This window comes from Macrobrachium rosenbergii, chromosome 28 (assembly GCF_040412425.1).
Source record: "Macrobrachium rosenbergii isolate ZJJX-2024 chromosome 28, ASM4041242v1, whole genome shotgun sequence".
NCBI lineage: Eukaryota > Metazoa > Arthropoda > Malacostraca > Decapoda > Palaemonidae > Macrobrachium > Macrobrachium rosenbergii.
The window spans coordinates 29802693-29818427 of NC_089768.1; the positions used below are offsets into that span (position 1 = coordinate 29802693).

A 15735-nucleotide genomic window follows, 5' to 3' on the forward strand; every position below is an offset into this window, starting at 1 on the left:
CAGATTAAGTTATTTGAATTCCCACAAGTGGCCCCTACAGAGAACTGTCAAATACACTTGACACCCTTTGGAATCTAGCTGATGGTTTACAGATGTTTAATGTCTCTGGTATTACTACTACAGTATATATTGATAAATGAGAGACTCCACATCAGGACTCAATGTTTTTCCCTCCTTGGAGCAGGCTGATGCATAAAAAAACTAGTGCCCTACAATTCAATTCTACATCTAACTAAAACTTTGGTGTGAGCTCAAAATGTTGAATATGTATAAAAAAAATAATTCAACTTACCAAGTAGTTGCTGAAAATGGAACATTGCAGTGTCATATTCATTTCTGCGATATGAAAGATCAGCCATCATCACAGTGGCGTTATTATTCTCTTTGTCCGTCCTCAAGAGTGTCATGCAAGTATACTGGCACTGATCTAAGTCATTGATCTGTCATGAAAAAGAGAAAAATTGCTCCAACTTTATGACTAAATGTGATTATCTATTGATCATGTGTATTGCTTACAAAAATGGTAAATTCTGTCTGAGCTGACTTATATCCTCTTCACAAATTTGATTCGATAAAATTTAGCCATTTGACCATTCATTATATACAATTACAGAAAATGCTTACTTGCATATAGAGCTTAGCTAAAGCCAAAAGAATAGAGGCATTCTCTGGATCATGCTGAAGTGCTTCCTTATATAATTTTATAGCCTTTTCAAACTCTCTCTGGTTGGCTGCATATTCTGCCATTTTTGCACACATACTAGAAAGAAATTGCTGAGATTATTCCATGATGAGTTCCTCTTAGTATGCAACAGAAGAAAAAACAACTTTGGTACTATTGATTTTCTTGTCTATCTGTAATGAAAAGTATAATGTCTGGGGATATTTGAAGACCACAAATGAGGGCAGTTTCAAGCAGAACTTGCAACTAACTTGACAAATAAAATGGAATATTTTTTACTGCTTCAAAATCTGGATTTTAAACACCTGTCAAAAATTAATGGCCCCATGAAGTCTTGGATATGGGCAGATACACTTCTAAGAAAGATAAATAGAAGAAAATATACCATATATGCCATCGTATAAGGCAACTTTTTAACCTTAAAAAATCTCCCCCAAAATGGGGTGTTGTCTTTTACGGGAAGTATAAAAAGCAAACCTTGAATCCTGCCAAGATTTTTAATGATAGGCTAACCCCTGAAGTGTCAATAGTTGTGTCAATAGTTAACTACTGTCACAACTATCGACACTGTAAACAAACAACGGTAAAAACCATAGGAAATTCAAGTAAGTCACTAGCAACACAACTATCAATGCTGTAAATGAAAAAACTGTAATTAAAGTAATTACCATTGGTAATTATCATAATTAAATATTAGGATGCGCAATCTCTCACTTTGTTACTAGCTTTATCCAGGTACCATTATTCAAATACAGTTATCGGTAAAAATGAAAGAAGGAAATATGAAGCTTTGTTCAAGTTAAAAGCAGTAAACTTTGCAAAGGAAGAAGAAGCAGAAACTGACGCACCATCAGATTAAGAATTTGATCCGTATGATGATTTACTTACAAATATATCACAAGGTGTCATCAACAAACTTATGATATCCCATGATGAACATGATAATGAATTTGTAACATTTTAATTGTTAAAAATGTTTTTAAAATGTTTTACTTGTTGCAAATAAAATATTAGTATACTGTACCATTATTTCTCTTTCAACAACTTCACCACTGCTTATGCTTACATCAGCTGATAGTGTTATTTAATTTAAAAAATTGGGGTCATCTTATATGGCGAACATGCCTCTAAACCTACATTTTTACATGAAAAATTGGGGGTTGTCTTTCACACAGAGTTGCCTTATATGCCAACACATAAGGTAGATCTAAAGAATTAATTTTTTATTTGAATCCAGATTATGATACCCAATCACTGAATATTGAAATAGGTAATAAGTAGAAAATTATCACAAACAATGACATCTTGTACTTGGAAAAAGTCAACTTAATTAGGAAACACACCTTCCTGCAAGCTGTCTCTGCTCTGCAACAGTGTCAGGTAACTCTACTTGAGCTCGTTTCAGTACTTTAACTTGAATATCTTTCCCTTTGCCAAGAGCTTTAAGAGCTTCCTCATAATTGCCATTCCGCTCATGTACCTGTAAAATGGTAAAATATTTGAAAAGGAGCCATCAGTTGAAAATATGTCTTAAGTCTTTCTCTCTGGTAAGTATTCCTCACTAGGGAGAGCCCACAATTCATAATGTCACTTTTGTCAGGAGATGCCTGGCTGAGTTGCAGCAGCTGCTGAAAAGAAACCAATCACAAGGATTGGAAATAAGGAACTCTAAGGAAAAATGGTTCTTAATTTTGTATGTCCCCAGTATGTACAGTACAAACCTTCACCTTCTTCAAGGGAGGTGATTTACAGCTCTTCAAAATTCTTATCCAACTGTGAATAATAAAGCTGAAATTTTGATCTCTAATATTTCAGGTACTATCTAAATCTAAAATTCATTGTCATGGTATAGAGTTTCATCATATCATTTTGCATACCTTTCTCATACTTGTGATCAGGAAGTATGATTCTGGAAACTTGGCAAAATTTGCAACCACCTCTCCATCATCGTCTTTCCTTTAATAACAAGGAAGACTGGTAATGACAACTTACCATCAATCTACTACTATGGCTTCAATATTCTTTAAAAGTTTTTCCTAACAACTGCAATAATTAAAGTCATTAGCCCAGAGGATACAAGAGGTACATACAGAAACTTCCCAAAATCTTTGTGAACAAACTGGTACAAAAATACTTTAAGTACTTCATTCCTGCCTGTAGGAATAAAAGACTGCAGTACTGCCAAAGAAATTAGCAACATACTGTATAAACATTTTTCAGTAAAAGAAACAAAAATTACTTATCCATGAATGATGTATATCTCTCAACAACCAATAAGTACAGATAAAATTAAAAGCTAAACAGTGCTGTCTGTTGCATAAACTAGTACTGTATAAGACACGGATAAGGAGAAGTTCTCAAAAGTATAGTAAAAATACACAAGTAAATGTCTTAAGATTTGGACTACGGAAACATTTTTCAATTTTATCGACAATTTAATCAATGCCCACAAGTTCATGAAAAAAAAAATGCAGTGAACAAAGGTTTTCTTGATACCCAATAATCCACCAAGTTACTAAGACAATGAAAGATAATGCCTTTCAAAGAGAAAAGCTGTCCAGGGCAAAAAAACTGGACATTTGCTCACTTCTTTTTAAAAATTATCCACAGTATACTGAGATAGTCACCATGTTGGTCAAATATTCTAATGATATAAGTACATATTTCTGTACCAAATTCACCCACAAAATATACAAAGGAAAACATTACCGTTGCTGAAAATTAAAGCAGTCCACTTTGTCCTCATCAGAATAGACCAACAAAAACTGTGAAACCATGAGTAAGGTGCTCCTTCTACAGAAGGATGTTAACCATTAAGGAAAACTCAGGACTTCTTTGTTCAACTGATCTCATTTGATGCTAAACTAAGATTTGTTTGCGTACTGTAGGTGAACGAAACCATTCAATTGGTACTGTTAGTGCCATACACCAAAATTCAAAAAAAATTACAAAAAGAATTCCAATACCTTGGCTAAAAGGTTAAGAAGTTTTGCCTGTGTTAACATTGAGGTGAGATCCAGTTGATTCTGCTGCTCTACTTCAAATGCTTGTGATATAGTTTTTTCAGCTTTGTCAAACTGCTTCAAACGCATCTGCAATTCCGCTAAATCATACCTGCAATAAGTGAATACAAAATGTTGAAACACTATGTAGTTCTTTTGTACAAAAGATCATTCTTATTCTAAGGAACCTAAAACTGGCAATAAACCATAGAAATAAAATTACACAAGCACCAAATATTTTGGTACCCAGATAATTTTTTAAATTACAAGCTAAATTCATATTCAATATGACTTCAAAGATTCTAGACTTATTTCTAAATCCATAAAGTCTGTTTGCAAGTATAAAGTATTACATGAAAGACCTATGCACATACATATAAGGAATCATACCTCAGTTGATTACTACTTCCTGTCTTTATAGCTTCCTTATAATAATTAATTGCCTTTCCATACTGATGTGTTTTCACTAAAGCTTGCCCCATACGACATGCCAAAACAGAATCTCTGGGATTGCGCTGCAGTGCTTGCTCATATACCTGTGACAACCAACAAGACAGAATATTTCCATGAAATCTACAAGACATATTAAATGGCATCAATTTTAAACAACACTATTTCTTGACACAAAAACACATAATTCACATGTGAACCACTTGATGTTGAAGCTTTATTTTTGTAGGATATTCAGTGAAACCAGCATCATATAGGATTTCCAAAAACAACTACAAAGCTTTCTACAGTATGTCAATATGATAGTCTACAATTAACTTCTTCCCTGAGAAGCAGGCTACTTTCTGTGACTGGTATCACTTATACTGGAGACTGTATCCCTGCTTTCTACCACTATCTCCGTACTATCAGACTACTGATTTCTGAGAGAATAAGATTTTTTTTTTTTGCTTAACTATTTGTTAGCTTTGTAAGTTTTATCACCTCAGCACGGACCCATTTTTGTCTACTAAAATGAATAATATTTGAATATGATCATCTAAATGAGAATTAACATTGCTACTTAGAAACTCCAGAGACCTACACTACTTTCATTACCTTTGGCTCAGCTTTCCTAATGAAGCTTGACCAATGTTTAAATGGAAGTTCATCAAACTGTGACATCTCCCTCAATCCCATCCTTTCTTTAATATGTTATTTACCATATAAAAATGTGGTATTTTCCCAGATATGAAAATGCAATATTACAGATATTTGTTATTGCAATACCCATTATAAAAACCATGTTTCATATTTGTGTAATTTGATTCTCAGCAACACAGACTGACGTTGCAACTACAAGTTAATGAAGTTATTTCCACTAAACTCAACCTCTCTGAGTCACTTCTGTCCTTCTAGACAACTGCAAATCAAATTTATCTATCCCATTAGGTCCAAATTACAATTATTTTACTCTAGCCTTGTTCAACTAATATCACTAATAAGGTTACATTAAAAACTTTGATTTGTATATGAAAAAATTATAGTGTATTTTAAAAATTTCTTTTATAGAATTGGAAATAAAAATACTATTTCATAATCAAACTCCTTTATATTCTACTGATATCTGATAGTTTTCTCAAAGGAACAATCAAGAATATGCTTTCAGATCATACTGAAAGCAGCACAAAGTTCAAACAGCAAAGATTTACCTCAATAGCTCGGTCAGGTTCTTGTATAGACATGTAGGCATCTCCAAGAAGCAAATAACTCTGTGGCGTAGGGTTCTTCTCTACCACCTCTCTGTAAATGTGCAAAAATGAATGCAACAGGACAACATGCATTATGGATGAACCAGGCGAGAGAAATAAAAAAGTTGCAATTGAACTCTATCATCCTATTTTCTTTTGAACTATTACTTTACTAGCTGTCTAGTTCAAGTTTATCCCCACTCAAATTAAGTTTATCTATTTCAAATACATACAGTTGAACTGCTCACATTTAATGTATGCCATTACCATAGTAAAATTTAACTGAAAATATATTAAAGAACAACTTTCAATACAGACACACTTCTCAACAATTCCGTGATCATAATTATCTGATTACTCAATATTGGACAACTTTCAGCCATTTACAACTTACTTGTAACACGAAGCAAACATACGCTTATCCTTCAAGTGGTTCAGATAAATAGAAGCCATTTTATCTCTTGCCTCCAAATAATATTGTTGTCCAGGGCCGATACTGCGTAGCATAGATAATGCATGTTCTACATCCCCACGCTGCAGTGCTAAGTCAGCACTGGCAATATTTAACCTGATTTCTTCTCCAGTTCCCTGTAAAAAATAAAATTATTTACTTGTGCTAGATAAAGCAAGATAATCTCCAAGAGTGGATTCATAGTTACATAAGTCTTCCTTGATATAAGCAATATTGAATTAGCTTAATTCTAACTAAGAAATATCTACAAATTTGTGCAGGCCTTCATGTATATGAAGGCCTGCTCTGTGAGTTTAGAATTTTACACACCAGTCTAGTTAAAGTACTAGATAATAACAACCCATTGCATGGAAATATTAATCATGTCTCATGAAAGTTGGTAATCCAAGAGAAAGGAAATGAGCTACATCCTTGACATAACTGTTAACAGTACTGACATCTAATCTAAATTATGTTCTTTGAAGCTCTCCTCCTTCAAATCTGAGCTTATCAGCCATATGACCGAGTCTGAATTGTCTCTGAGAGGTCATAATTCAGAGGTTAAGAGGTAATGAGGTCAGGGGTGAGATTGGCGCCAGAGCTGTTTCTAGTTCCATCTAGGTCAGGGGACAATGGCATCCTTGTCAAGGCTGTAGTGGCTCTTAGTTAAATCCCATCCCCTTCAGCTTCACTGTAAATCTGGCTATTTTATTTCTCTCTCTCTCTCTCTCTCTCTCTCTCTCTCTCTCTCTCTCTCTCTCTCTCTCTCTCTCTCTCTCTCTCTCCTTTCTCTGTTTGTCTCTCTCTCTCTCCCTTTCTCTCTCTGTTTCTCTAAGATAGATTTTTCTCTCTCTCTCTCTCTCTCTCTCTCTCTCTCACTGAGATAGATTTTTTATGCACATGTAACATGTTTATTTGTTTTGTATACTGTAGTTTTATAGATAAATGTGACATTACTTTGTTATTAATTTTTTTCATATTTTCCATGCCATAATTACAACTTTTTGCATTTGTATAAATTACTAAAAATTTTAAACAGATATATATCATTCCCAGTTTTTTCTCAGATTCTTCAGAGCGAGGGGGTTGCAAGTATCCTGTCAATTAACTTGACATATTGACATACTGACCAGAAGGGGAAGTAATGTTGCCCACAGATGGTCATATGGATACTGAAAAATCTGTCTCTCTTTTTCCTTCATAATTCATGAATTTCCATCTTTTGATATCTAAAGTATGAATAACTTCTCTCTCTCTCTTTCCAAAGTTATTCTCTCTCTCTCTCTCATGCCAAAGGATACTCAGAATGTTAAAGATGGACAGACAGATAGATAGATAGACAGAAAGGGAGAGTGGTTGATAGAAAGATATGCTCTCTCTCTCTCTCGACTTTGAAATGATATTAATATTTCAAAGATTAATGCAGTAACAGGATAATAGTTTAAGGTATATTTGATGTAGGATGCTAGTTTAAGGAACACATTTGGCATTTGAACTTTCAAGATAGGAAGTATAAGCGTTTTTTGAGGAGGGGGTGTTAACTATTCGGGGATTTTAACTATTTGCAAATGATGGGATTTGCTGTATGAGATGAAACAAACATGTCTTACCTGAAACTCAGTCATTGCCTGTGTCATAACCTTAGCAGCTTCCTCAGGCTGATTATTCAACCTGTATGCATCACAGAGTTCAAGAAAAATTGACACTCGATCTGGCAAGGTCATTTCAGCTTTGTTACGGGTACCTTTTGTTGCTGTAAAGAATAATAAAAAACAACTGTCAAAAATAGCTTTCCACTTTTGTAAAAGTGACACTTATTAGCATATTCAGCCATTCTCAGCAGTAAAATAACTACTTCAATCAATGTAAACAAACAATGGCTATCTTTCATCAAAACCAGCTTTATACTGGGAGGTTATTACAGGACTTCAATTAAGTCAAACCCACCTAAAAACTTTCAAAAACAAAAAATCATCCACAAAAGCAAAAAATCTATTTTAAAATCATTTCTTCATAACAAACTTATTACTTTACATTAGCCATATTTGTCCTTGCAAACATTCACACTGCTCAGAAGAATCCTTCATTTTCACAGACTTAATATTTCTTGTAGGCTTTGGCTTCATTGCAGGGCTGAGGCTGTCATTACCAGCCAACCACTGAGTACCTTCAGTAGTTTTAATGACCCACGTAAGTGCCCTGACAGTTCCTGGAGCCAAAATTAGAAAGGCAGCTGCTAAGCCAAAGCATATAGCCCAGAATTAGGAAATCTCTTCCCCAACCCCACCACAGTTTATTGGGAAACTGACAGATGAGACCCAATAGAACACTTTTTCAAGTCCATGAAAGCTTGAACAATACCCTCTTTGGGTGAATCAATGCTCTGATGCAACCAGACTCTTCTGGAAGGCATTAAACAAGATATGAGTTCAATGAGCTGAAGTGGATAATGGGACTTTAATATCCATGAATATAGATGATTTGCATATCAATACTGGTCAAATCTTTGAAGATAACAAGTAACTTGAATCACAGCCTACCATTAGACCAATAATCTCACTAGATCCAAAGTTCAAGAGGAGTAAAGAAGAATTCACTTTTGAGCACTAATAAGACCTCTTCACCCTGTTAGGAGAAAAACTTTCCATAACACAAGAAAACCAGGGTGGAATGATGAAACACTGCAAAAGTACTAAATACCTGTACTGTGGTTGACCAAAATTTCATTTATAGGAAGTTGTACCTGATAGAGACAACAGTCCAAAAGATGATCCCATTGGCTGCAAAGTACACCAACTAAATGCACCCATCATGTCTTTATCTCTTACTGGTTGCAATTACGTGAAAAAGGACTGAAATGAATGATGAACGTTAAAAATGGAAAAGGAATTATTAGCAAACACTGAACAGCAACCCTCTGCAAAGTAACGAAAAAAGTAGTTACTGGTTAAGACAGAACTGGAAATCTAAAGGGTCCATGCACAGTGAGACAACTTTCTTGTCTGACTGACAAAAAAATCGGGAACATTCAGGACACAAATTTGGGTTGTAATGAAACACAGCCACTGGTAAAGAGAGGGAATTACACATTTCCATTCTTGGAACATTCAACAGATGGTTAAACAAAAAAGGTAATCTACAGTAATTTTAAATATACTTTTTAAATTACTGTAAAAACTTAAATACTTACTAGTTGGTCTTGTATTAGCAAGGCTGAGACAGGACTTCAAAGTTTTTATAGCTTCAGCATATTGGCCCTCTTTTTTCAAAACTCTTGCACGTACGAGATGATAAGTAGGCTGCTCTCGCACCTTTAAGAAATTAATTACTGAAGCATTAACAACTTTAAGCAAAAGCTACATGGATACTTGTATGTTTTTGTACAGTGTATAATTTCTGCCTAGTTTTTAAACCTAAGCACTCAATATAATAAAAACCATTGTTATTCTAATTTCTTAACATCCAAAAGATTATCTTTTAAATGAATGGAAAATGGAATTTAACTTTTAAAAATCTAAAAACAACCACTTTCTTTGATATGAGCTTGGAAAACATCAAGTCTTACCAAAAGTTTGAATGATCAGCAATATTTCAACAATACGAAAAAATACTATTTTTGTCTCACTACTTTTGTCTTTACTTACTTCAAAATTGTAAGAAAGGCCTACTTCCAAAGAGAGTTGCGCTTGCTTATAATTTCCTTGATGGAGCTGAATTTGTGCCATCAATAAATGGGCTTCTGCACTAGTGGAATCTAAGAGTAAAAGATGAGATGTGTAGCTGTTAGTTAGAATGATATTCCTACAGTTTAATCTTTTGTGCAAAAAACAGTTTACATGGAGATTTCATTGCTCCAGTTTGCACAAAAATACCATGAATGAACATTTTCATTAATTCCTTCCCACATCACATATCTCCTAAGGAATAAATGTAATGTTCTTGTTACACAACTTTGCAATACTGGATGATAACTATAGGCATGTAAAAAATGTTCTAACCTTGAATAGAGGGTCACCATTAGCACCATCTACCTTGGTTCTAAGGATTTTTTACTTGCGATGAACTTGTGTGTTGCAAATATCACAAAGGGCTACCCAACAAAAACAATCACACAAGTTGTACAAACTGATGGCCTAATATTAATTTGAACTAAAATGAGCAATATAAGACTGACTGTTACAAGCAAAACCCATCTGCAAAAATAATATTTATTCATGTTAATTACAAGTATTAAATGCGACACACTTACCAATATTATCTAACACATTTTGCAAAGAAGTTGCTGCTGCTTTTACATCACCAGTTATGAACTTAATTCGAGCTGACAGTATAAGAGCTGCTAACAAAGCAGGGCAAGCTCGTGTGATAGCTTCTAAAACCAGTAAAATACGGTTCATTATTGGAGGCATATTACTTCCTGCAGCACCAGTTGGGCTAGGCTAAAAACAGAGAGAAAAATCAGTATAAAATATAACCTGGCATTTTAACAAGCTCAATTCAAATGTATAAACAATGACATTTAGAACTGAAGTCAGTGACATTTCTAAGAATTTTTTAATCACAGATCTATAATTATGTGCTAAGAACAATCAAATTGTTTTTGCCTGTGCTCAAGGCAAATCTGGCATACTTCAGTTATCAGGCATTAAGCAATAACACTTGGTTCTTGGGTAACCAAATAAGCTCTAAGACCTTGTACATATGTGATGTCCACTGCAATGGTTCTGGTTTTAAATCTTTTTTGACATAATATATATTTCATAAGTTTGTATTTGTAATATTTGCAAAATAGTGGTTGTAACCAACCTTTCATACAATGTAAATGAAGTGAATCCACTTTAACAACAATAACTACTTTCAGATATATTTCACTTAGTACCCTTAAACTGTTTCACTATTAACTAGGCTATCTTGAAGTCCCAAGCAACTGCTCACACAGAATCTCACATCTCTGTTAGCTGTCATTACCATTCAGCAATTGCAGGTACCTGATAAATGGACTATTATGATCTACTATTATTAGCCACTCAACTTGCATCTAGTATTACTGATCAACAACAGTACATCAGCTATGGAACTCGATCAATCTTCTAATTATCTTCAGCTGACAAAGAAGCCCACTCATATTTGAGAAATAATAGGGCATTACTGTAGTTATAATGATGCCTGAAATTACTGCAAACCCACCCATGAAGAAACCACAACTCCAGTCCCAGAAGTCTTCCCATGCAGTATGGGGAAATTATACTTTGTCTTATTGTTAAGGATAGTTACAAAGAAAATATATAAATACAATAAAAACCAAAACTTACTTGATTAGGAACGTACAGCAAGGCCTCATTGGCAATCAGGAGGAGGAAATCTGGATTTAAGGCTGCAAGGTAAGTAGCTCCAAAAGACAGGGTGCGGTAACTTTTGAAGTGGTTCTCTATAGCCTCATTCAACAATTCTGAAATTGATATTAACCCTCTCAGATAGTAGGCCTTTGCAAGTTCTTCATATCCCAGAGCTAGGAGTGTGATAAATAATAGCTTAAATGTACACGTCTGACTATCTGTAAAGATGTTTTCATGTTACAATGCTCCTTTTGGTGCCACTTTAAACAAATACTTTTACTTTATTGTGGTATAGTTAAAGCAGTGGTTCTTAACCTTTTTCAGTGCCCATACCCCTTGATATCTCAGAAAATTTTCTTGTACCCCCATCCAATATAAATAGAATATAAACATATGAAAGGGATTAGTGATACAAACCTTGCTGGCTATCATGTCTCGTACCCACAGGTTTAAGGTTTCATACCCGTGGGGTTTCAGGTACCCCAGGTTAAGAACCACTGGATTAAAGGGTTGTAACTCAGTCCAGGCAGTCCCCGGTTAACGGCGGGCTCGGTTAATGGCGATCTGGTTTTACAGTGCTTGTCTAGCGACGAAAATCGGCAATTTTCGGTGCCGAAAATCACCGATTTCCACTTATCGGTGCTGATAATTGGGTACTGGTGCCAATACATACCTAACAGAGGTGCCAATAACAAAAAATCGGCACTTTTTCGGTGTCGATAAGCCACAAAATTCGCTGAAAAAGCCCAAAAATCGCCGATTTTCGGTTAGTGGTGATTCTTGGTTATCATCATTTCCTCAGAGCAGAACCCCCGCCAATAACCGAGGACTGCCTGTACAGTACAGTGAAACTTGAAAACCTAATTACAGTATGCAAAAAGAACTCAACTGCAAAAAATTAACATTTTCTATTCACCTAAAATTTTCTCCGAGGGCTGATTCTTCATGCGTCCTAATACAGCAGACAGGTACAGAATATCTGGTGAGGTGCCTAAACTCCTCTGAACCTGAAATATAATCCTAATAAGGTAGTAAAAAACGTACTAGATACTGTATTTCCATTTATAGTATTTATACAAGTGCTGAATTTATTTTTACAATACCAAAGAAAAATAATAAACTTAGTACCCATGAAGAAACAAATTCACAACAGAACTACATTTCTCATTTTATATATAGTGTAACAAAATGTTACACATATAATGCTATTTCTGAGATCTCAGTTTATTTTCCAGCCTATGGACACCACAACTGTCAGCAACTTTCTTTAGTACAATAAAGGAAGTTTTCATACAAACCTACCGATTATAGTTGGCAATCATTTCAAGCAAAATGGACCCAGTTACACCTGCTTGAAAAACTGAAAGGAGGAAATCCTACCATATATGAAAAGCTCACAGTTCACTGTCAGCCAAATAACGTGTCTCAATCTTCTGTGTGCCATCTAGCAAAGTGAGGGGAAGGGTGGAGGGGACTGAAAATTATGACTAATGAGTTTGAGTGATTTTGTATATTTTTCATAAAAGCCTACTGATCACATTTAGCCTAAATCACAATTTCAGAAGGAGCACTGAACAGAAGAGGTTATGAAGCATATAAAAGTCCTAAATGTCAAAAATCCAATTCCTGTAGTTGATGGATAGTGGAGCCAAAAATGGCCCAGAAATCCTGGTAAGAAATGGATGCAACTGAAGATGTAACCCCAGCACATAAGAACATTACTATTCAATTAAACCCAATTTGTAATATTTTATGCTTAATTTCTACACAGACAGCAGGATAGTAGGTATTCCATAATTTATTTTAATTTTTTATTGTGTTATTTTTCCTTGTCAATACAGTTCAGAATATGCTACAAGATTTGTTTTCTGTAAATTTAAGGAGACTATTATTTACATGAAAACAGCCATTTGCATGGCTTTTCATTGGCAAAGCCATATAATTTTTTTCCACCCTTCATCTAATTTCTGTAAATATCATACTCAAGACTTGCAAAAACATAATCTGCATGAAACAAAAACCATATCATTCTTGAAATTACTCAAAAACTGTACCCTTCTCAAATAATTTAAAGAGTATAACCTTGAAATCAATAATGAAAAATATATTTTATGATAAAATAAAGTTTAATATATACTTACCAAGTAATTACATTGCTAATAGTTTCACTCGCTCGGCAGCTAAAGTTGTGAAATTCGTGGGTCGCACTACTTTGTTTTGGTTTGGTGAATTGCCCCGCCCACTTTCAGGGAGAAAGAGGATCAACTAGCAAATGGGCTTCAATTTGTTTATGCCCTTATATTCATGTGTGGGAAGGAGGGCGAGCTCCAATCATGTAATTACTTGGTGAGTATATATAAAAATTTATTTTATCATAAAAATGTCATTGTTATATAAGTAACTTACCAAGTAATTACACTGCTGATTATCACATTGACAGGAGATGGGATGCATAAATATATCTACCCCAAAACATTAAAAATGGTAAAGAATTAGAGAATAGATAAGATTGTTAGCATTAAAATAATGCCTGTTGATTCCTTACCTGATAAGCGAGCCACTGCAAAAAGATACTGCCTCTGGATGGAGCTCGTCTTATCACATAGTGGCGCAGCAGTATAGCCAAGAGTTGCCTACTATTTCAGTGGGTACCTTGCAGCAAAGGACAATTCCGATTGCTTCACAAAGATAAAAAATAGTTGTCCTTGCCCTTGGGCGCAGTACAAAATAAATGACCAGAGAAAACATAGTCACCAAAACCACATTAATAAAAAATAACCGCTACCCAACCATAAAAGAACTGGAGGGTACTCTGGGAACAACGTACCCTCAGGCTCCCTAAAAACTTCAACACCCTTGTTTCAAGGTGAAGATTAATAGGAAAGGTTGCCTCCCACAGTTCCTTACCCAGCACCACACCAGCCACCGAAAACAGACCCAATGTACTGTAGTTATCATAAACAGTTTCGATTTCTTTTAAATAATGCGAAGCAAACACTGACTGACACTTCCAAAAAGAGGCTTGCAGTATGGAAGAGAGAGGGAAATTAAGCTTGAAAGCTAAGGAAGTTGCTACAGCTCTGATTTCAAGTGCTTTCACTCCACACAAGGAAAAAGCCTTATCTCCAATCAGGGAATGAGCTTTCAAAATGAGATTCCTGAGGAAGAATGCCAGGGCATTCTCCAACAGGGCCCGAGGGGTTCTTAACTGAACACCACAAAGCACTAGATGAACCATGTACTCCTTTTATCCTGTGAATATAATACTTTAAAGCCCTTATGGGACACAGAACTCTCTTCCTTATCGGGGCCAACAACCTCTGACAAGCTTTTTACAGTAAAAGAATGAGGCCACGGTTTAGACAAAGATTCATTTTTGGCCAGAAATCCCAGAGAAAAAGGGTAAACAGTATTCCCTCGAGAGAAGCCCACTCTTCTGTCAATTGCATGGATTGGCACACTTGATGATCCAAAGTCCATTCTGTGGGAAGTACCTGCTTCTGGAGACTCAATTCGTCTGCCAGAACGTTTAACTTCCCTTGGATGAATCGAGTCAGAACAGATGTCTGGTTTCGATCCTTCCAAAGAAGAAGCTCCCTTGCTATCTCATAAAGGGAGAAAGAGTGTTCCTCTTGATTCTTTATGTAGGACAGGGCAGTTGTGCTGTCCGAATGAACCACCACTGTCTTCCTGCAAACTTGCGTGCTGAAAAACTGAAGTTCCAGGTGTACTGCTTTCAGTTCTTTGGCATTTATATGTCATTCTCTTTGTTCTGGAGACCATGTCCCGGAAAGTTCCTTGTTCCCAAGAAGAGCTCCCCAACCTAGGTCCGAAGCATTGGAGTAAAAGTCTAGGTTGGGGCTCAAGAAGAAGAGACTTCCCTTCTGCTAGTCTTTCTTCTATGCTTCACCAGAGCAGGTCTTCCTTGATCTCGGGGGAAATGCAAAACTTGAAGGTGTCTGGAAAAAACTTCCTGTCCCAGCTGACCCTTAAGTACAACTGCAGAGGTCTCATGTGAAGTCTGCCTAAGTGAATGAACTGCTCCATGGACAATATTGATGCCCTTGTTGCATTCTGCTTTTCCAGGTTGGGTTGCACCTTGGTTTATAGTAATAATAATAATAATAATAATAATAATAATAATAATAATAATAATAATAATAATAATAATAATAATAATAATAATAATAATAATACTAATAATAATAATAATAATAATCAAACCAACAAGGAAAGTATAACCTATCTGAGAAGAAACCAATATCAAATACAAACTTGCCACAACACAACAAACTACAGTGTAGCCCAGCAACACTGGCTATAGAGCAGATACTATGTCAAGCCATAATATATAATGGATAAAAATATAATTAAAAATGAAACAAAGCCTTCAGTCTAAAGAGACATAAGAATGCAAAAAAGTTAAAAAAAAACCATAGTTGATTATACATAAATATCTTAAATGGTCCTAAAGTACTTTAAGCAACTCGCACTCTATTTTGAAAAAGGGAAAGAATGCATAATAACCTTCCATTCCTGAAAGAGCATAATGCTCTTATGAAGTATGGATACTCATTACTGTTGA

The 15735-nt window shown here is 35.2% G+C and overlaps 1 protein-coding gene across 1 annotated transcript in view; it reads right to left on the reverse strand.

Moving 5' to 3' along the window:
* Positions 1-15735, reverse strand: part of LOC136854172 (tetratricopeptide repeat protein 21B-like) — a 41139-nt gene that overhangs the window by 15477 nt on the left and 9927 nt on the right. Inside the window, exons 9-21 of the mRNA XM_067130465.1 lie at positions 12067-12157; positions 11127-11263; positions 10064-10253; positions 9459-9568; positions 9005-9125; positions 7425-7567; positions 5758-5951; positions 5325-5415; positions 4075-4220; positions 3649-3796; positions 2026-2162; positions 625-760; positions 293-440 (exon numbers count right to left, since the gene is read on the reverse strand). Of these exons, the coding sequence (XP_066986566.1) occupies positions 293-440; positions 625-760; positions 2026-2162; positions 3649-3796; positions 4075-4220; positions 5325-5415; positions 5758-5951; positions 7425-7567; positions 9005-9125; positions 9459-9568; positions 10064-10253; positions 11127-11263; positions 12067-12157 (1792 nt within the window). The remainder of the gene's footprint in view (positions 1-292; positions 441-624; positions 761-2025; positions 2163-3648; positions 3797-4074; positions 4221-5324; positions 5416-5757; positions 5952-7424; positions 7568-9004; positions 9126-9458; positions 9569-10063; positions 10254-11126; positions 11264-12066; positions 12158-15735) is intronic.